The sequence below is a fragment of the Pezoporus wallicus genome, unplaced genomic scaffold (genome assembly GCF_028554395.1).
Source record: "Pezoporus wallicus isolate ANWC-B61680 ecotype Strahan unplaced genomic scaffold, APGP_CSIRO_Pwel_v1 contig_7011, whole genome shotgun sequence".
Classification (NCBI taxonomy): Eukaryota; Metazoa; Chordata; class Aves; order Psittaciformes; family Psittacidae; genus Pezoporus; species Pezoporus wallicus.
In genome coordinates, this window is record NW_026638234.1 from 1,669,836 (window position 1) to 1,691,774 (window position 21,939).

General features: G+C 34.8%; 1 protein-coding gene across 9 annotated transcripts in view; it reads right to left on the reverse strand.

The window, feature by feature from the left end:
• Window positions 1–21,939, reverse strand: part of ITSN1 (intersectin 1) — a 136,853-nt gene that overhangs the window by 42,211 nt on the left and 72,703 nt on the right. For 6 of the 9 annotated variants that reach the window (XM_057410105.1, XM_057410112.1, XM_057410107.1 and 3 more), the window contains 9 exons: window positions 19,891–20,015; window positions 15,409–15,638; window positions 14,061–14,182; window positions 12,172–12,186; window positions 7,023–7,267; window positions 4,572–4,731; window positions 3,515–3,720; window positions 2,645–2,727; window positions 299–465 (listed from right to left, as the gene is read on the reverse strand). In XM_057410105.1, coding sequence (XP_057266088.1) covers window positions 299–465; window positions 2,645–2,727; window positions 3,515–3,720; window positions 4,572–4,731; window positions 7,023–7,267; window positions 12,172–12,186; window positions 14,061–14,182; window positions 15,409–15,638; window positions 19,891–20,015 — 1,353 coding nt within the window. The remainder of the gene's footprint in view (window positions 1–298; window positions 466–2,644; window positions 2,728–3,514; window positions 3,721–4,571; window positions 4,732–7,022; window positions 7,268–12,171; window positions 12,187–14,060; window positions 14,183–15,408; window positions 15,639–19,890; window positions 20,016–21,939) is intronic. The other 3 variants (XM_057410106.1, XM_057410109.1, XM_057410111.1) reach the window with 1 other exon arrangement.

The following is a 21,939-nucleotide window of genomic DNA, read 5'->3' on the forward strand; positions in this document are numbered from 1 at the left end:
CAGGAACAAGGTAGTCATAGTTATTCTGATTTGACTCTGCAAAACTGCTAAGTTAACTATTAACATATGCAAGATTAATTTTAATATATGATCCAAAGTTATTTATGACATTATGTTCTAAAGTACAACTATTATTGTTTTCCATTTTCAATCTCACATTCAGTAAAACTTTAAATATTTGTACACCTCCCTTATAGAAGAATAATGGATATAAGATCCACTGACTTGCAACTGTCACTCTAACCAAATAAAACAGACCTCCCCAGCTCAAGTTTATAACATTTCAATACGTCTCTACCTCAGAATCTTTGAGTCTCACATAGTTAGATGGGAAAACTCCTGATTTATCACCCAGTGTTCCTGTCCACCAGTCACCATCTTTCTTTGTTACAAGAATCATATCACCTTGTTGAAAAGTTAGGTCTCCTTGTTCAGAACTCTCATAAGTATACATAGCAATATATTCTGTAAGAGAGAAAGAGAGAACATGGGAAAACACTTGATAAAACTACTCAATTGTCGTTTGCAAAACCTAACTAATATAATGTAGTCTATCCACAGGCTAGACAGAAATCTATTAATTACGATTCATATAAACCTCAATATTTAATGCATACAACGATATGCATCAGAACTAAATGCAATCTATCAAACTGCTTCTGGTTTATTTGCAGTTTTGTTTTGGTTTTTTAAATAATTTACTAGTAAATTAAAATGTACATAAATTATAAATCGTACAGAAGCTACTCTGAAAACATATTTCCCAATGGTCTCTGTTTTGTGCTGATGGCTGGACTGTTCAGTCTTGGGGATGGAAAGCCTCAGTATCCAAATATCTGTACAGTCTTCATTCTACATATGCTGTTTGGCTCTCATATACAATGAAGTCTTTCATTACTTGAAGCTTCGCATGAAGGGTACACATCTCAATGCATCTTACGCAACAGATGGCTGGGAAATGTTAAGACAAAGCCTTTATGTGTTCTGTTTTGTTAAAACACAGTCAACTACTTAGTATTCAAGTGCAAAAACACTAAAGCAGACTGATGTTGAGAAATGCAATGCATAATTCCATCACAGAACTACATTAAAAAAAATTACATAAATGATTACAAATAAGAACTTCATAAAATTCAGTAACATTTTCTATACAACTTCATACATTCTTATTTAACTGAGCATTATCACATTTTATATGGGCACAAAACAGATTTCCGAAGATTATATCCCTCTGCTTCTAGGACCAGCTCTGGACCTAAGAGTAATTCACAGTATTTCAGTAACACTTTCATGCATATGTAACAAAAACATGCAAGCATCCACTGAAGTTGACAATTGTCCTGTTTGCTGGAACACTAAATCTGACCAAAAGGCTTAGCTCAGGGAAGTTCAGTGAGAATTCAAGCCACAATTACTATCCTCAATGAAGCAGTTTGTCTAACAACTAGAGCTTAAGAACACCCACATCTGTATGCACATACACACCAACACACACATTAAACATCATAATGTATGCTATACAATGGAAATTTTCTTAAATCCTTTAAATGTAATAGAAGATGATAAATCCATGATTTGCCATTTCTGAAAAATACAGCTTTTTTGAAGTGCTTTATTAAAAAGTTGTGATCCTTTTTATATAGTTAGGATAACATTATAATAATATTATAGTTAGGATAGTATTATAATAATTTGTATATATAATATTATAGTTAGGATAGTATTATAATAATATTGAGCAAGACTAGTTGTATTTTGCAATTATCTCATTTTTCTTGTTATATGGATCTTTACAATTACCTCCTTTTAATTTCTGTAGTGCTCATGCCATTGGCAAATTAAATATACTGGTAACCAATGAGACTCTCACTTAAAACTGCCTTTAGAATTGTAATTAAAAAAAAAAAAAAATAATAAATCAGGTGTGCTGTAGGGGTTACATACTAATGTTCATTTGTAACCTATATTTAGATTCATTGACTTACTCTGACTGTGATTTAATCTAGCTGACTGCACTGAAATGGATTAAGAGTGCCCACACAGTCTGTTAACACAGCTCATGTAGAGACACTAACCTCCAGCTGAAGGGTAGTAACAGCCAGGAATGTGAGTTTTAAAACCCTCCAGAGGCCTGACAATTATCTGTCTATGCCCCAGGCTCCATCTTTAAAAATGAGATGTAGCCTTGACTGTAAGCATCACAACATTCTGTAACTGATTGTAATTTCTTCAATTAAGAGCTGTAATGAAACATTGGAAATGAGCATTGCATGAAAACGAGACATTAATAATTCCTGACATCATGAAGTACATGTACAGTTTTGCTTATTTGGTGCACTGAGAAAAAAACATTCCAGATTGTGAATTGTTACCGAAATATTTGTACAAGAAACAGTACAAACTATGGAAGATATTTTAATAGCGTGTGAAATTATCATTCACTATACACAAGTTACATAAATTCTTACTATAATAATTTTAAATCATTCTAAATGTAAATTGATTTGCACTTCAATTTTACAGGCCTGATCTTAAAACACTTAAAACACTTAGAATTCTAAGCTTGTTTCTGGTAATAAGCTGACTTATTCTACTTAACTACATAGTAAAGTACTAATAATCCCATTCAGTTTGAAATGCTTACCTTCACCTGACATGGTTGCTTTTGTTGCTGGTGATGCTACTCTTTTCAGACTAGCAGGACTTTCTGAGGAACCAGAATCCATGCTTTAGAAGAAAATAATGATTATTTAAGAAATTAAATCTCTTCAGAAAATTTATTATTATATTTAAAAACTAAAAAAAACACCCACAAAACCAAACAAAAACCAAAAAACCCCCCCCCAAAAAAACAAACCAAACCAAACAAAAAAACCCACAAAAAAATACACCCCCCCCAAAAAAAAACCAAAACCAAAAAAATCCACCATATGCATCCATAAGTAATTCCCTACAATTTTAAAGAGAGACAGTAAATGTGCAAAGTAAATGTACAATGGCCAGGCATGGTTACATTTAGGTTACTGCCTTTAATATACAAGTTTCCACACCTCCTTTTCTTCCTCAAGAAAAAAAAGAATCTAAATTCATTCCCATTTGTATTACTAATGCTAATGTTGCCTTCACAAAGAACCAGATTTTGATTGTTTCATCCTCCAAGAGTGATGATAAGTGGTTAAGTTTTGAAGTATATCTTTTTATTTTGGGGGCAAGATAAACTACGAGTTACATAGCTGTAATTCATAAAATCCAATCCACTATTTTTTTGGTTGCAAGTCAAATAGAATTAAGACCTTATATGTTTTGTTAGTTATGCATGGCCCAAGAAGAACTGTGGTCAATTTTCTTATTCCTCCCACAAAAAATTCCAGGGTTGGGAGTCAAAACTGCACAAAAGAGAGTCACATAAAAAAGGCATTTTTACAAAGTAGATGCTAAACTTTAAGATTCAAGCATGCGACTCTTCATATTTATCTTTTACAGTATAGAACTATGGTGAAAGTAAGTAAAATACCTTGTTGACTTCCTAATGGGCCCTGAAATAAGCTTCACATATGATTTAGGAAACCACCCCTTTTGTCCTTGAACCTCTCCGAACCACCACATATCTTGCTGCTCCAAAACTGTGATGATATCATTCTTGTTGAAATTAAGGTGGTTGTCTTTTTTTGCTCTCCAAGGATACAAAGCCTGTGCTTGAAGCCCCTCCACTTTCTCACCCTAATGCAAATAAAAAAAAAAAAAGAGGAAAAAAAGAGAGAGAGAAATCAGATGTGCACCACCTTTCACAAAGAAAGCTGCTTAAGGAATTATATTCTTATGCTACTTATATAGCAACAAAATACCCACATACTCATCAACTGCGTAAAGCAAAATCAGTCAAACTTACAAAGTAATACCTGAAACATTTACAGTCCTCCTACATTTCTATTTGTTAACACATAATCAATACAGTGCAAGATTACCAGAGGTTTTGCTTAACAAATCAAGTTTTACAGTTAAAGTATACATGTAATAAACCTTCATGAAGCTATTTTGGCAAGACTTAAGGTAAACTTTAAGGAAAATTATGCTTTGCAGCAAGTTATTCATTGTACATTCCAACTCTTTTGGCTCTAAGATACTGAGATATTTAGCATTTTTCAGAACACATTAGCTTACAAGAATAGTATGTTGTTAAATTGAGGAAAAGAAAATGCCTTAGCAGATGGACAGAATTCATCTGATGTGAAGCTTTGCCATTGCTATTTCACTTAACTACATAATCCACTTTGGAGTGAAGGTTATTATCAGGTGACTCAGGGAAGCAATCCAAAACTGGCATTCTGCCAAAACATTAAGGCTGGATCACCAGTCTAAAAAAGTTAGCACAAAATAGCAGAACAAAAACTGCTTCATGTTAAATTGTCCGTGGATGTTGCAAATGGATTTCCGCTACCTGTTCATCACTCCAAAATGGAACTGCTTACCTATCTCAGGTGACTGTTACAATGCATGGTCACAGTGTTCATAATTTGCTTCCCAAATATTTGTGCTGGATCAGAACAGTTTCAATCAGTATAGGCACTCACCTGACCCAAGACAGGAGAGGGAGATGATCCTGTAACAGTGGCAGGAGTGAAGGCTGATCGCTGCCGCATCTGCCCTGCACTGGGAACGGTCAAAGATGGCTGAGCTGCCCAGGCATCCCAGTTATCAGTCTCTGGTTTCTCACTAGTGCTTGATGGCCAGCTGAAGAGAATAACACAATTCCTATCATTTTCAACTGAATAAAAACATTCATGCAGGAAGATTGTGCAGGAAAAATATTTATACGTTCCAGGTTAATTTATTTTAACTGAATACTTCATAACTCTCAGGTGGAAGTAGTGCAAACATAGGCTAACAATTAAGTTTATCTTAAAAAGGCAATCTCTAGAGTTGCTTGTCCTTGCTACTTAAGGTCAGCTGTTCCTGTAATTTACTTTCATTTCTTAGCTGTGCCCAGATACAACAGAAGTAGTGCAGTCTATATTATACACATTTGAAAGGACTAATTTAAAAAAATAATTATTCTCTTCAAAACTGGTTTGAAATCTTCACACCTGCATGCCACTGACCTCTTACATCCCTTTCCCTTATATATAATTGCTGCTTCTCATTCAAATCCTTACCTTTTTTTCTTAAAATTATTTCCTACTGACTTCTTTCAACTCTTTAGTTTTACGCAACCTCTTAATCTTTTTTATATCTTGTCCTTTAAAATGCCTACTAAATTTCATAACCCACATCTCTACCTCCAGATACCCACTTAAATGAACAAAATCCCCTGAACTGTGGTAGTGTAAACAAAACACCTGTCTTAAACAATGCACCTATCTTAAACACACAAATTGCCCTTGCATGTTGCTTGTGGTATTAGTTGGAGTAATCAATTGTTGCCCACCTAAACTGTAAGTGTCCAAAGGCCACAGCCATCCCTAACCCTTATATTATGTCAAGGACAGTACTATTAGTATAAATGTTCTGGGATTCACTTTGTGTTGAAACTGAGTGTTAATTTTTATGAAAAGCCTGAAAGTATACATTATCCACCTAGGGTAGAAATAGCTTTGTCAAAAGTATGATTTATTGAAACAAAAAAATCCAGTATGTGCCAGATATCTCCAGGAAGCTCAAGATTTAGTCTTATTCTCCCTCCTCAGGAAAATGACTGTAGTAAACCAGAAGAAGTTTAAATAACTGGAAAAGCTACTGTGACCTAGTTGATGAAAATTTTGAAAAAGAATGTATCATGTTCTTCATGGTGTTGGTTGATGAGAAAATGAACATGAGCCGGTTTCAGTGTGCACTCGCAGCCCAGAAAACCAACTGTATCCTGGGCTGCATCAAAAGGAGCGTGACCAGCAGGTCCAAGGAGGTGATTCTGCCCCTCTAACTCTGCTCTCATGAGACCTCACTCGGAGTATTGTGTGCAGTTCTGGTGTCCTCAACATCAAAAGGACATGGAACTGTTGGAGCAAGTCCAGAAGAGGACCACGAGGATGATCAGGGGACTGGAGCACCTCCCGTATGAAGACAGGCTGAGAAAGTTGGGGCTGTTCAGCCTGGAGAAGAGAAGGCTGCGTGGAGACCTCATAGCAGCTTCCAGTATCTGAAGGGGGCTTATAAGGATGATGGGGAGGGACTCTTCATTAGGGACTATAGTGATAGGACAAGAGGTAACAGGTTAAAACTTAAACAGGGGAAGTTCAGTGTAGATAAAAGGAGGAAGTTCTTTACTGTGAGGGTAGTGAGGCACTGGAATGGGTTGCCCAAAGAAGTTGTGAATGCTCCATCCCTGGTGGTGTTCAAGGCCAGGTTGGACAGAGCCTTGGGTGACATGGTTTAGTGGGAGGTGTCCCTACCAGTGGCACGGGGGTTGGAACTGGATGATCTTAAGGTCCCTTCCAACATTAACTATTCTATGATTCTATGTACTGTAATATTGCACAAATATATTTAGAAATTTAATTTATAAATATGTGTTACATGATCAAAGGATACGACTATTACTTACCCTGCCCCATTTACATAGGTGTTGATAATACCGTACACAGCATTAAGTTAACAAGATATCTAGGGAAAAGCACATGCTCTCTTTGTATCAGTCTTACTAATGCTGCGATAAGGAATTAGTAAGTCATATTTTCATGTTAACTTTGTCGTTATCTTATCTTGCATAATCCAAATTGGAAAGCTTCAGTGAGGATTAATGTCAAAGAATTTTAACTAAATTTAAGAGAAGGAAGGTGAGCACCTTGAAATTTCCACCATCCTCATTTCTGATGTGCCCTTCTGCATTGCTCTGGCAAATATGATGGAAACATGGTTAAAGTTCCACAAGGTTGCGATCTTAACTATTTACTATGGAAAAAATATTTTCCTTCAAACAAGCTATTTTTATTTTGCAACCTTGATACTCTGTGTTAAATGTCACCACAGCCAAATCAATTAAAAAGGACTCCAGCACATTAAAGGTGACAATCACTACCCAAACATACGTTGAACTGAAGTCTGCCCAGTTATTGCTGGTTGTAGTACACTCTGTAGAAGCAGGAGTTCCTATTGACGTAGTGGTTTCATGCACAGAAACTTTAGGTGCAGCAGTTGCATCAACTGCTGGCCTTACAGAAGCTGGAACTTCATTTTCAGGTATTTTCTCTGCATAGTTTGCAGGAAACCATCCAGTTTTCCCCTTCAGTTCTCCACCAAGCCACCCTGGTTCTCCAGTCTGGCTTTCATCCACCTGTAGATGCATTAAGTTAGAAAGTTAAGAAACATCACATACAAATGGAATTTTTCCTTTAAGCAATCCATTTCCTCCACAGCAATTACCTTTCTCTAGTTATAGACACATGACACCTTCATTACAAATGTAAGTTCCACCTAGGTAGGATTTTGTTGTTGTTATTTAATTTACCTTTGGAGAATGTCAACAGCTATTTCTTCTATGGTATCTTAATAGATAAGGGAACATTTTTCAGCACAATACTGCTTTGCAATTTATTTATTTATTTTCTTAATTTTTATTTTCCTGTTTTTCCCCAAGCCAAAAATCAGAAGGATTTCCTTCTGGTGAGGTAAAAATGAGTTTTATTTCAGTCTTGATGCATAAGCCAAGCATAGGTTTTTAAACAGTTGCCTGAAGTCTTTCACAGTGCAGCAGACTTAGGAGAACTGAGTTCTAGAAAAATCCCTGAAATACTGGTATTTCCAGTTTAACTAACACAAAACATAGTTTTTAACAAGTTTTCCTAGATTCTCTCTTGCAGAAAATACAATGAAAACCACAGCATATTAAAAACAACATCCATTGAACAATTCAAAACAAAGCCACAGATTTACTAATGTATTTGTACAAAACAATTCCATAGTTAAGTTTTCATATGTAAATTCGCAGGCCTTTGTTCTTTCCCCTCACTCTGATATCTTTGCCAAGCCACAAATGAAAGAATGAAATGGGGCTAGTTTTGCAGCTATATTTTAATTCCTACTTATTATTATATTCATGTTAAGCTACAATGTTGTAAACGCCATACTTTCCTGTTAAGTTTTCTTAAACATTTAATATATTTTTTTCCTCCATGCTCTACTGTCAGACTGTTTATTGTCTTAGTCTGTTATTTCACCAGAAGCAATAAGTTTAAATACTGCAAGCTGCAACTAAACATATTCAGCAAGAATTGCAGAAGAAAAGTAATTCACCATTGCTGTCCTATCCCTGCTGAATTGATAGGGTGGCTAAATACCTTCAAGGCAAGGTCAGCTGCAGAAACTTTTTAGAAGAAAAAAGACAATAATTGTATTCAGTAATAATTTTGGTAAATTAAGTGTTCTAGGTATCTAACCTCTTTGATAGGTCAAAAGAATCTCAGTTTTCAAGCAAACCCATACATGTGAATAGGGTTTGCACCTCTGACATGTAAATAACACCTACTTTGTACAGTAACTTGCTGTACTGCAGATTCCCCAACAGTAGTCAAGTCAGCTGTAAAACCAGGCCAGTAATGAAGTCAGATGACCAACCCTACACAATGGCTGGTTTTGGGCAAGAATTTCTCTCATCAGTTTAGGTGACTAGCAATTGGTATTTCAAAATACATGGGTTTCAAACTACAGAGTAACTCAAGAGTTGACAGTGGCAGATAATACAGTAGTCAGAGATGCTTACATCTGTATTTCTCAATCACCTGACACTACTTCCTAAAAATCCATTATCAGTGTGAGGGATCTGTTGATAATAGAATGCTTCATGAGCTCAGGAATAAGAAATAGTATATTTTTCAGTCAAAGCAGTTTTCAGTATAGTACATTATATGAAAATAGCATATAGTAGTGGCTCAAGCCAGATGCTTCTACAGTTGGAAACACATCTACAAATCCACTCTATTGATTTTAACAAAATATAACCTCATCAGCTGCTTATTTAGAGAAGACAAAAAAAAATAGTGGCAAAAAATAATTATTTTGTGGCAATGATGCAGACTAGTCACTCTAGACCAAAGGTGAGACCATTCTTTTGCCTGGACATGACTGAAACTGAAGCAGAAAATCTTTTGCCTCTGATTGTCCCTGGACTACTCATTTGAGCTGCTGACAGATTGCTTTGCCTTCAGCCAGTTGTTGTCTCTTTGCCTCCTATAGTAATTTGTAACCCACACCCCTCTTCTGGTGCTAAACAATCCATTATTTCTGCTTTTTGTTGGGTCCATCTTCTGTCTCAGTCCTTTTTAACTCAAAGCAAACCCAGAAATAAACGGGCTACATGCATGACCGGTTCAGTGTGGCTTTACTGCAGTGCAGAGCAAAATTTCCACTGCAGCACTGAATAGGATTGTTAAAGCAGCAGTATGAGTGATGAAAGGTCGCAGCAGAGGGTGAATCTTGCGAGAGAAGGAGAAATGGATTAACAGCACCTGATAACAAGTTGAACAATGTAAACAGTAATAATAGTCACATAGTTTCTACTGTCATTTAATTGCTGTTAACTTTTTGCAGGTAGAAACTAGAATCACTAACATACAATAAAATCAGGACTGCAAAGCCAAAAATCTGTTATTGTGGTGCTTGAAATTGATGTTTGAAACCGCTGTTTCAGATAGAAATTTTCAGAGAAAATAAAAATCTACAACCCATTTAATGTCTCTTTAGAAGACAGTTTCAAGTTCAAATGATTCATAAAACAGCCTATTAGAATACTCAACTTTATGCTTATTTGATCCAATTAAGTTTTCTATGTACACTCATAAAAAAGGCACTTTGAAGGATCATTTTAACTCTATAAAAACGCTGGTTTCTCAGTCATCCATATAAAGTATAATTTGCATCTGTTTCTGTAGTACAGTACAGGAACTTTGAAGAAATACCTTTGCACCTTTTTAGAATTCAATTTTTCTAATTTCCTAATATGTTTACACCCACTATCCCCAAGTCCCTGTGACAAACCATCCCAATTTATTTGGGATAGGCCAACTTGGAGCAACCTGATCTAGTGGAAGGTGTTCCTGCCTATGGCAGGGGGGTGGAACTACATGAGCTTTAAGTTCCCTTTCAACTCAAACCATACTGCAATTCTATGATTTTTAAAAATATTGGTTTAACCCCAAAACATAACTAACATAGTAAATTATAGTGTATGGGTTTATTTTTTATTTATCAAACCATACTTCGAGCCACAGGTTACAACCACTTAGTTTCAGCAACTGAAGTGACAGGAATAACAGCAACACAACTCTTAGTAGAAAAAGCAATAAAACCTCTGTCAACAGAAGGACTGGCTTTGCAGTGGCCTACTCACTTTGAGCTATCTCATGTATCACCAGCAGTACATGCAGGCTGTAAGAGAAGCCCTGTTTTACGGTAGATACTCACTCTAGCCACAAAGCCAAACTCTAATACTCTCACAAAAAGTATTTAATCAAAGCTAAACTGATTACCATCTTCTGTTTTGTTCAACTATCTACCCATTAAATGTCCAATTTAATTGTATTCCCCTTTCAGGCGTTTGATCTAGATATTCTGAGACTAGTGGAACTCCTGTTAAAATGTTGAATATAAACTCTACAGGCCAGAGGCCATAAGCTGGATCTAACATAACAAAACTGTCTGCATGTCTCTCACAATCAGTAACTAACACAACTGATGAGAAACTATACTTTTGAATTTGGTTTAGACTTTCCATGGAAGCTTCTTTATGAACTTCCCATTTAACTTACATTCCTCTGCTACCAGAGCCACTACAGTTCAGTAATTCAATAATTCACCTATATTTCATTGAATTATGCTTAATTTATTTAAAGAAGGTATATTATATAAAACATAATCAGCAACAAAAGAATCCATTCAACTGGAGCCTAACAGCATCAAATGCCAGGAGGACTTTGTAAGAGAGCTATCCAAAAGAAATTCCACACATTGTGTGTATATATATATTCATATACATACTAGAAACTTAACTTCTTGAACAGACAGAGCCCTGAAAAAGGCATGGCTTTTTTGGCTCAGAATACTTGTTCCCAGACAAAAGCTGGGTTAAATTATAATTAGGATTATAATTTATAATTATAATTTAATTATAATTAGGATTATAAATCAATCAATATTATAAATAAATTGATTATAAATAAATCAATAGTGAAAGAAATTTAAAGTACATAGAAAGGCAAGAAGCAGAGAAAGCAGAAATCCAAGTTGAGAAAATACAAGAATCCTGTAATCAAAAAGCAGAAGAATTAAATTAAAAAAAAAAAAAACAAAAAAAACCCACTGTCCACACCCCACGCCTTCCCTAAACAGTTACACAGGACATATCACCACTATAGATAACTAATACATGTACTGGAAAGTCAGGCAGAAGAAAGCCCTCATCAAATTTGCAAATACTTTTCCTTTCAGAATAAGCCCTCATCTCCCTCATTTCCACCAAGACAGGTCTCAAGACTCACACATAGTGTAAAAGTGCATTACACTTGTAAAAACTATTTACAAGCTATACATCTATTAAAGCCACAAGTCATTCTGACATAATGAATTCTGCAGTCCTAGTTACATCCAAGATTTAGGCCTGGTTCCCATGTGCATGGTCAATGGATTTGGGCTTCAGCTGGACTCTCTGCTCATGGCAATTACAGTTTGGATATTATCTTTTGTACAGCTATATGATTACAGGACATGATTGCACAAGCTTGCACATACAAAGCCATTTATAAGTATTACAATGGTGAAGTGCTGAATTTGTTTATGTTAGAACACAGTTATCTTAAGCAATGCTTATTTTGTTGCACACAGTAAACTCCTAAATGTACATGTCATCTTAACTACAGAGTTGCATTTATGTCGTAGATTAGACACACTTTAACATGTAAGCTTGTAAATGATTATTTTCCAAAAAAATGTAATCAACTCAAACCTTTCAGCACCACAAGACACGACAAACACTTAAGGACAGGGAATAACCTAGGAGTCCAAATGCCCATTATCAAAAGTAACTTCTGGCTCATTGCACTTAAATTACTTTTGACAATGTGAGCTAGTTGGTTAATTTTACCCTAGGTAAATTCAAAAACAAGTAAACTACATGGCAACAAAAATCTGTGTTTATGAAAATGAATATATTGCATAGACTTCCTAACAGTCATTTAGCACACTTACCCATTCCCTTTTAACCTCCATCAGGAAAGCAATGATTAAAGCAAGGCAGAATTATAACACATTTCACAAAAGGGTCTTAAATTAACTTTTCTAAGAGTAGCCCATTTAAGCAATAACTACAGAGCAGGAGATAAATCCCACAAGAATCAGCCATCAGGTTTAATTATTGTCAAAAGTAAGTTAAATAAAGAAAACTGAGAGTAGTTACCCTAGTTTTGTAGAGTAAGCTAAAATAAAGTCCAAAAATAACAAACAAAAAGATTCCAATTACCTTAGATTCTCTAAAGTGTGTGAAATGCTCCTTAAAAATCATATATTTTTTGGCAAAATGTTATTTCCCTGCAAGTCCACTTAATACTAGTGATTGCTCTTCCTCAAGTTAAAAAACAGAATACTTACATGCCTAGGCTACAATCTGTTTCCCAAGGTAACAGGACAACACATTTTTTAATAGCCTAATGAGACCCATGTACCTGTATCCTCTCTCATTTAACAGCAGACTGACCAATACTATTGCTTGATGAAGAACAACAACCAACACATTGCATTGTTATTTAGAATGAACGGCATTGGGTCTCTTCCCTAGTCATTCAGTAGTGCTACTAATCCAGGGTTTGCCTTTTATTTTCTAAAGCAGATTCTAACATCACAAACCCAACAATTAAAATAAAAAGGCTGAGATGAAGGCTCATTTCCCCCGAATACACACATTAAAAAAAAAAAAGTTACCATTAAAACTTATGAGAGTCTATAAAGTGTATTTTTTCCCAAGTCCATTTCTTTCTCAACTGTGCCAAAACACAACAGATCCTAACATCTATTCCGTGGGGTAGACACTGTAATGAAAATAATTTCCCACTGATAATCATATTATCAGTGATTAAGATATCATTTAATAGTTAAACTAGGAATTTTCATTATGCATAGATACATGTATGCTAAGATCATACTCAGAATTTATTAATATATACATTCAGTAACTGCAGTCATTAACACCAGAACTGCTGGTCATATCCCTGTATTTCAACAGCTACTTATAAAAAGGAAAGGAAATTATCCTGTATCAACACACCTGCAACCAAATTTTTAGGTTTTGAAGTTTCCGTTTTTAGAAATGTGATTTTATTTATTGCATATGCTCTTTAAAATAAATTTAAAGGCATCTCATAAGAGCTAAGTAGATGAAAAGAAAGAGTAAATTATCATACACACAACTCCAAGCTACAATTATAATAGATCATTACATCAAATGTTGTCATCAAGAGTTGTACAAAAATTTCCAGTATTGCTGAAGAAGTACCACTACCATACAAAGACTATGTTAACATTTATGTGACCATTAAGAAGTGTAGCCAGCTTGTGGGTTTGCATAACTGTCTCACACAGTATTACACTGGACATCACATTCTCTTAATAAAGGCAATTTTCCAAATTAGAAATTTTACACTGCTCTTGTCCTACTCTTATAAAAAGGTAGATTTCTTATTAGAGACATACTTTGTCAAAGGCAGTTTTTGATTTCTTCACATAATAGCCACTTTTTAAATAGAAAATAACAGTAACTTTGTTTCTTAGGTACCTTGGAAGACAAGAAACCTCTCACTGAGATAGCTTCTGTATAGGAACATTTTTAAACCCATTGACAGACACAGCTCAGCATGCTGAAACTGATATGATATACTCATAGATTGTTTAAACTTTACACTTACAAAGAACTGTAAGAAGCTATCCATTATTATAGCAGGGTTACTTGTCGTATCACATGATTTCAGTATTCACTGACATATTTTTCTCAACTCTGTAAAAAATCTTGCCATAAATGTCATTTCAATCGCACAAGCACAAAAGCTTCAGTAATTGCATCAAGTAATATCACAATCCCTTCTTACCATGACTATGTCGCCAGGCTGAATACTGATTTCATCATGGCTTCTTGATTCAAAAGGATACAGTGCTCTATAATACACTATTTTTACATCCTCCTGAGCAGAAATGGTTAGAGGAGCTTTATCTGAGCAAAGGAAAGAAATGCACAGATACAAAAAAAAAAAAAAAATTGAAAAATTAGGTGAAAGTGGAAAAATTAACAAACTATACTTTGTTTGTAGGAAGTACTTTATCCCTCTTTTACACAAGGGGAAATATGAAAAGGAATTATTTAAAATACAGCTTTTACTATTTTCTCTTCTAAAGATCAGGTAAAATATTGCTATATTTTAACTTTTATGATATATACAGCTATTTTCAGAGAAAGAGTGGTGTACTTCTGATGCAAAATATATACCTTCTCAAATGCTTCAGTGATTTTGTAGTTAAATCTGACCAGCTATGGGTTCAGTTCAAACAGTGATGTTCTTGCATTTATCGATGGTAACCCAAATACTTTTACAGCCTGCTTGTGTAGCAGCTTCATTTGCAGCCTGACTATGCTCCCAAGAAAAATGTTTCAAAATATCCTCATACAGATTGCCTGAAAAGAGGTCACTTATAAATGGTGGTTTTTAAAAAAATAAATTACTTGCTAAAGAGGTATCATTAGAAAAAGAATAAAGAAACCCTTCAAAGATATAAGCTAAATTGCTCTTGTATAACGTAGTTCCTATTTTACCTATTTGGTCATAAAAAAGCTCTCTGCTACTCTGCACAAATAAAATCTAGCAAGAGGACATATTAGATTGACAATTCTAGATTTGGGCTAAAAGATAGAAGGTAATTTTCCCTTTATGCAATATTTTAACAAACATATAGACAAAGATCACATTTCCAGTCAGTTCTTTAATGTATGTATCAAAGCCACTTAAGGAGGAGCCCTGATTCCCAATACAGGCAAAAGTTAGGTTAGAATGAAGAGAAAAAGCTCTTAGCTGACAGTGACTGTGTGCATAGCAAAAAAAAAAAAAGAAAAAAAAGAATTGTAAAGAAAAATACAGAAATAATTTTTGATATATTGCATCAAGATCTTACAACAATTTCAGCTAAGATTCTCTCTTCAGCTGGCACTGAGTGAGTGCCATCAACTGTGCTTCACACTCTGCTACTCTGCTAAAAATTATCCCTTTAGAAGAATAGTGAAGCCTAAGCGAACAACTTTTTGGAGTCTAGAACTCAATCCACACATGATCTACTTTAATAAGACTAGCAATCCAATCCTGAACCATAACATTCTTCTGTATGAATTGGGAAGACAGAAAAGAATTGTTCAAGAGGCAACATCATTTCTTGAATTTTTTATTCTACCTGCATTTGACCAAGGAGCCTGGACAGCTGGCTTGATTGTCTCTTGATGTGGCTGGAAAAGCTTGCTCAGTTTCTCTGGCATTTCCTGTTTCCCCTTATCGTCACTTTCCTTCTTCTTGGTTATTTCTTCCCTTTTTTGCTTCTCATCTTCTTGATTTTTTTTTTGCCACTGAAGTTCTTCTTCTGGTTGCACTCGATCAAGCCGCTGTTTATCCCGTTCCTGGATTCGTCTGTTGGATAATTAAGGTGGGTTTTTTTTAAGCAAGTCAAATAAAAGACCATAAAAATTAGTTGTCCTTTCATGTGATCTATAGAATAAAGTGTACTCTTTATGGCTTTTGCATACCCTGTAAGAGGTGTTAATTTTATTTTGGTGAGTTATCAACCACTCCACATCATCTTCTTACACAATGACTCCTAGAGGGCAAAGGAGAAATATTCAGAAAGATTTGCTATTACTCCATATGTATTCATAGAGAAAAAGCTATGACTCTCAGATAAGTGAGAGAACACAATTTCATGTAACCAGCTACTAAGTGCAGGTCTCTATTACCTTGAGTTGCTTTGTCTTTGCATTAAAAAAACCTACCTTTAATACAATTTTTTAATTTGCATATGAATTTTGCACCTTTACAATACAATTCCGCAGAACTCTAAAAGCAGAGCAACCTAAGCATACAGAAATGATAAACTAGTTACACTTTGGAGCTAAATGTAAGATGGGGAAAAAACATTCAATGCTATTTCTTCTTGCTGGAGTTTTTAGCGATCTGTAAATGCTAAACTTTACCTTCTTTATTGAGGCTGTGATCTCTTCTCCTCTACAGTGACAGGAAAATAAATGTATCTACCTGTGTTTTTCTAATTGTATGAAACTTTACACAGGTATCTTAGAACACTCTTAGTCAGCTCACAATGTTCTGGAAATTATAAGCTTGATAACAATTTAGTATCTTACATGTTCAGTCCCCGTTTCGGCTTGGGGACTAAACAATATTAGTGTAGTCTCTTTTCATCATTTTCCATGGGATTCATAAACCCTATGCAGTTTTTTTAAGTGATGAACCATATGGAGAAAGGAGGAAGCAGAGGAAGAGGGGAGTAGAAACTTCCCTTGGCTGAAGAAACAAAACTCCTTGGCATCCAAGAACTCAGACATATGCCCTTCAGTTCCATGTAGCTCTAAGGCTGCTTTTGAAAACCTCTTCCTGAGCTGTCCAATTCAAGCAATCTGAGTATATCAGCATTGTAAGTTACTATTTTCAACTGCCCCACAATTTTTATTTAATTTAGGCCTGTAGCTATCAGCTACAGCTGTCACTAGACATTTTCAAAATTAACCATTACCATAAAGTTTTCCCTGAAATCCAATAGGCAGCAAATTATACACTTCAGTTTTAATTTGGTCAGTACTGACTTCAGCTCTAAAACATAAAAGAAGTAAGAATATAAAATAAGCTGGTTCTGCTTGTTTTCTCAAAGCTGCAAAGTTCCCTAGGTAAGACTCAAAATAGCAAATCAGAAAAAAAAAACATAAAACAACCAAACAACAAAAAAAAACCAACAAACAAAAACAACCAACCAACCAAAACCCGAATAACTAACCAGTTATCAGAAAACATGTCCATCCGGATCCTTCTGCTGATGGGCAAGGAGTAAAAATATCTGCAAGCATCACACAGAATTCTTGCAGAACTATACAATTACACATTCCCAGCTGTGAAAGCTAACAAGTCCTTCCCCTCCAACAGAGGGCAAAATAAGAGGCAAAAAGAATAAATATTCTCTGCTAGAAACAATTTGCACCAGTAAAGATAACTCTAAAAGGCTGTAGCAGATGACCTATTCCACTTCCATACCTCCTTCCTATTCACAGAATCAATGACAAAGGCATGAAAACAAGCTGGTCATTACAGACTTAGCCTGCTACACAGAACCAAGAATAACATGAATTCCTGGCCAGAAACCATGTGGGGAAAAAAAAAAAAAAAAAAAAAAAAATCTTTAAGGGGAAAAATACACGTTCCAAACAGTAGGTTGGCACCAGAGGGCAAAAATCTCATCTCTATCGATGTAAGTTTTGACTTAAGAAGAAGAATTTCTGAAAGATATCAAGGTACCTGTTGAAGTAACTGCTTAAAATGACAGCTAACCTACAAGCTAAAAAAAAAAAAATAAATCTTTGTTTCTCAATGAAATTGCCTATACTATTTCAATATGCCACATCAGTATGCCACAAGTAGAACTTAAGACACCAGTAAGGAGATCACTTCTTCCTCTGTGAAACACTGCCATGCTTTTCTGCCTTCAATATAAAATCGTTTAAGTTAATAAATTCACTGTTCTGACAACCTCTTATTTTAATTGCTCAATTTGTCCTTCATATGTTCATTTACAAAGTATTCAGAGCCAATTACTCAATAGCTTTGTTGCAACACTGAAGCTGCACCACACAGGCATACAGAGCTCAACTTTCTTTTGACTTGAGTGGCGTCTTACCTAGTGAGTTTATTCAGATGGGCTTTAAATGGGAAATTGAGTTTTTAATTATGTTTCTAATAGAGCAATTAAGTCTTCCCATACCTCTAACCTAAGTTTGCTCTAACTGCTGGAGTGAGAAGAGAAAAAGAAGACAAAAAAAAAAAAAAAGTCCCTTGGGAGGACAGTGGATATGTGCAATTTCTTTTTTCTTTCCATAGCAGCTGTAGAATTCTTTTCTTTGGTTGTTATGGAAGCTAATATCATGAGTTAAAGATAGGGAAGGGAATAGGAAGAGACATAGAAGCTAAAGAAACACAAGCCTAGGTGTGAGTGCCACAGTTTGGGGTTAGGAACAGAAAGATATTCTGTTCTTTTCCCTACTTCAAGACTCCTCATGTGTGAATTATTGTGGAATACAATTTCTAATCTGGGATTTACATATACTTGCTTTTACTCTATTAGTTTCCTTTTTTCTCCCAACAATTGCATTATATCGCTCAGGCAGTTCTTATCCCAAACACTCATTTTAGTTCTGAGCCGTATTTTACTCCCACAATCATACAAGTCTGCATGGAATTAGCCCTAAACCAATTAAGACTAATTAGCTACAAGAGGTCTTCACAAAGACCTCTACCATCCCCAAATATGTATGTCTGTATCTTTATTTGCTCAATTATTTGCATAATGCAGTGCATAATTACCAAAAAATTGCTAAGACAGTTCTCAGTATAAAGTGATTGTAGTTATTATCAAGCCAAAGGTTAAAGTGTGCATAACTATGATCTTAGATTATTCTTTGTTTCTTTGCTTTCACTAGAGCTATTAAAAGGCCATAATCATCATGAGGCAATTTGCAGGTTATGAGTATAACCATTTACCTTACTCATCTTGGTGCCTAGCGGAAATCAGTAAGACTGGCAAACTGCTCATTATCACCAATTACAATTACTTAGAAGCTTGGATATTTGGGCTGCATGAAGTTTTGCATTACCAATAATGTCTAATAATGCTCAGCTAGCATGAAAAGTTAGAGATTAAGTTTTCCATGACAGAATAATTTCCTTTTTGAGATTTGTTTTTTTTAAATTTCAAATTTTCTGGAAAGAAAGAGTATTTTATTCAGTATTCAGAAACAGAATATTTCTTGTTTTACTATACTTCCAGTATCTCAGCAGCCTTCGTATTTTCAAGTTCCATCATAATTACCATATTTTGTGTAGCTATTTCTTCATGATGGAAAGCTGCTTTTTTAGAAAGTTTGCTAGTTCTGAAATAGATTTTTAAGATTTTTAAAGACATTGGATTTATGGAAATATTTAAGAATTATCTAAAGTTAATTGCTTTCTGTGCATAAGATTTCTATTTGAAGATATGGTTTGCACCAAGAACTTGCTTTGGCTTTGCCTGAAACATGAAAATTAACTTGACTCACCATGCAGTAACACAGGCTATCAATTCAATTTAGGTCACACTCCATGTAATAATTTAAGACCTCTTGTTCCCAGGCCTTTGTTTTCATCTCATGACCAACATCTGCCTACATTAAGACTATAAAAACCCCACAATTGCTAAAAATTAAATTAAACAGCTACTGATAAATGATGTCAGAATCGAACTGTCAAAAACAAATTTCCCAACTTTGTAGCAGAAAAACATTAGCTCTGTGTTTTATACCAGTAAAGTTAGACTGTTTAAGAACCTTTCTAGGTATAGAAGTACACTACACGTTTAAGTAACACTGCTGAAAACTGTATGTATCACTGACAGTCACAGACAGATGCAGAAGCTCAATTCAACAGCACGCTTCTTATTCAAGGATTAATCAAGAGATTCTCTGAGTTTTAAAAAGGATCATCTGCAATGAAATGAAACTTGGCCTAGGCCTTGGGTACTCTTGCCTTTTACTGATATATTAGTTGAGATCAGATTATACTCCTTGGAATAGAGTTTGTTTGCAAAATGCTTTTCACTTTAATACACGGCTTAAATTAGAGCAGTTACCTTTGAGCTTCTTTTTGCTTTTCTAGTTCTACTGTTTTCCTTTCTTGTTCCTTCTGTTTCAGCCTCTCAGCTTCCAAGTTCTTTTGCTTTTGTAGTTGCTGTTTGTTATGTATTTCTCTCAACTCCTAGAGAAGAAAGTAAAATATATGTAAACACATACTATGTGACTCATAACTAATGGCCCCATGTATTTAATTGTGAAGTACCAAAACTTGCAAATAGTTGGGTATCTGTTCAAATTTATGAGTATTGCCAAATGTAATGGCAGACATTTAAGGTAGATTCAAAGGACTACAAATCACTTCCTGTTTTCCTATATTATCCATGTAATCTGAGACATTAAAGAATTAATAAACAAGAAAACCTTTTTAAAATGGGACCCTAAAAAGTTAACAAAAGTTTGATGAAGCTTTATCTGAAAAATCACTTACAAATTATTTTAAGTTGTTTGCTGGTTTGTTCAATTTATGTATTACATTCCAGACAAAAAAACTGACTTCTGAGCTGCTCATAACAGCAACTGTTTCGGTTGATTTTGATTTTCAGTGTTTTATTTTGAAATTAATTATGATTTACTGAAGAAACTTCATGATTGTTTTACACAATACATATACAATACTGTTTTATATATTTGCCAGGGGAGGTTTAGGTTGGATAGAGCCTTGGGCAATATATAGTGTGAGGTGTCCCTGTGTCTTTGGGGGGTGATCTTAAGGTCCTTTCTAATACCATTCTATGATATTAGGAAAAATTTCTCCACCAGAAGGGTGCTGTTATTGGAACAAGCTTCCCAGGGAAGTGGTAGAGTCACTATCCCTGGAAGCATTCAAAAACCATGTAGGCAAGGCCCTTAGTGACATGATTTCATGGTGGACTTGGCAGTGCTGGGGCTACGGTTGGACTTTGTGATGTTAAAGGTCTTTTCCAACCTAGCTGATCCTTTGATTCTGCACCTAGGAGAATTCCTTAAGTAGAATCTTTGGGATGAATCATGGCACAGACAGTATTCAACCATATACAAGTCAGTTTTCCTCTAATTAACTTGAAAGATGTTGTCTGAAACATTTAGAATATAACTAATTATAAAACCATCATATTTTCCTCAAGATTTGTTTTCTGCATTAACACCTATTAACACAAATACAGGTTTTATCCGGAATCATTTTGCATACCTAGAATATTGTGTCTGAACTCCTCAGCAATACCAGAGGAAAAAAAGACAATTTTACCTACGACAACTGATTTTTTTCCATTGAAAATAAAATTTTACTTTAAAAATTGTTATGTTTTAATGAAAATATAGTACAGACAAAAATATGCAGAAAAAGTCTGCAGGAGGAAATTCTTTCTAAATCTTCATCTTAATAGTGTCCACTTCTATTTAAATATGTTATGACTTATGTCATGCAGGTTTGTTTCATTCTTGTATCCATAAAAGGTTAAAAAGGCCAATTTTCACAGTTTTTTTTGATAACTAACTTTGTAAATTTTTTCAGAAATTTACAATCTAAAATTAGCCAAATGAAGACTATGCTCATGCACTGACCACAATGTAGAGAGTTGTGTAAGAAAAAATGAATAATAATTAAAAACACCCCAAACCTGAATATCAAAGTGATTCAAAGGGCCAAAGTTAGGAAAGTTTCAGTAAGTTAACTTCACAACATTAACAGTAACTTCTTAGCTATAGTTTCACAAAAGTTGAAAGTTAATATCCGCTTGTTTACAAACTGCACTTGCACTGTGTCTACAAGTTTTAGTTAGTGAAAATAATACATGCATTAGTGCTGAACGACTGCATATTGTTGTGTGCCTCAAATTTTAAGACATCAGAAGAACTATGTCACGAAGAGCAGCAGCACATGATCCTTGCAAGTTAATAAAAACACTCGGGATGTAAGGATAAAAGGTTAAAAAAAAAACAACAACTTAAGTTGAATCTCATGTCCTGGATCTTAGTCTCATTTTATTTATGATCCTCAACTTTAAATTCAGTGAAAACTGAATTCAAAATCATTAATGAGATAATCAGTTCTAATGCAAGTTTTA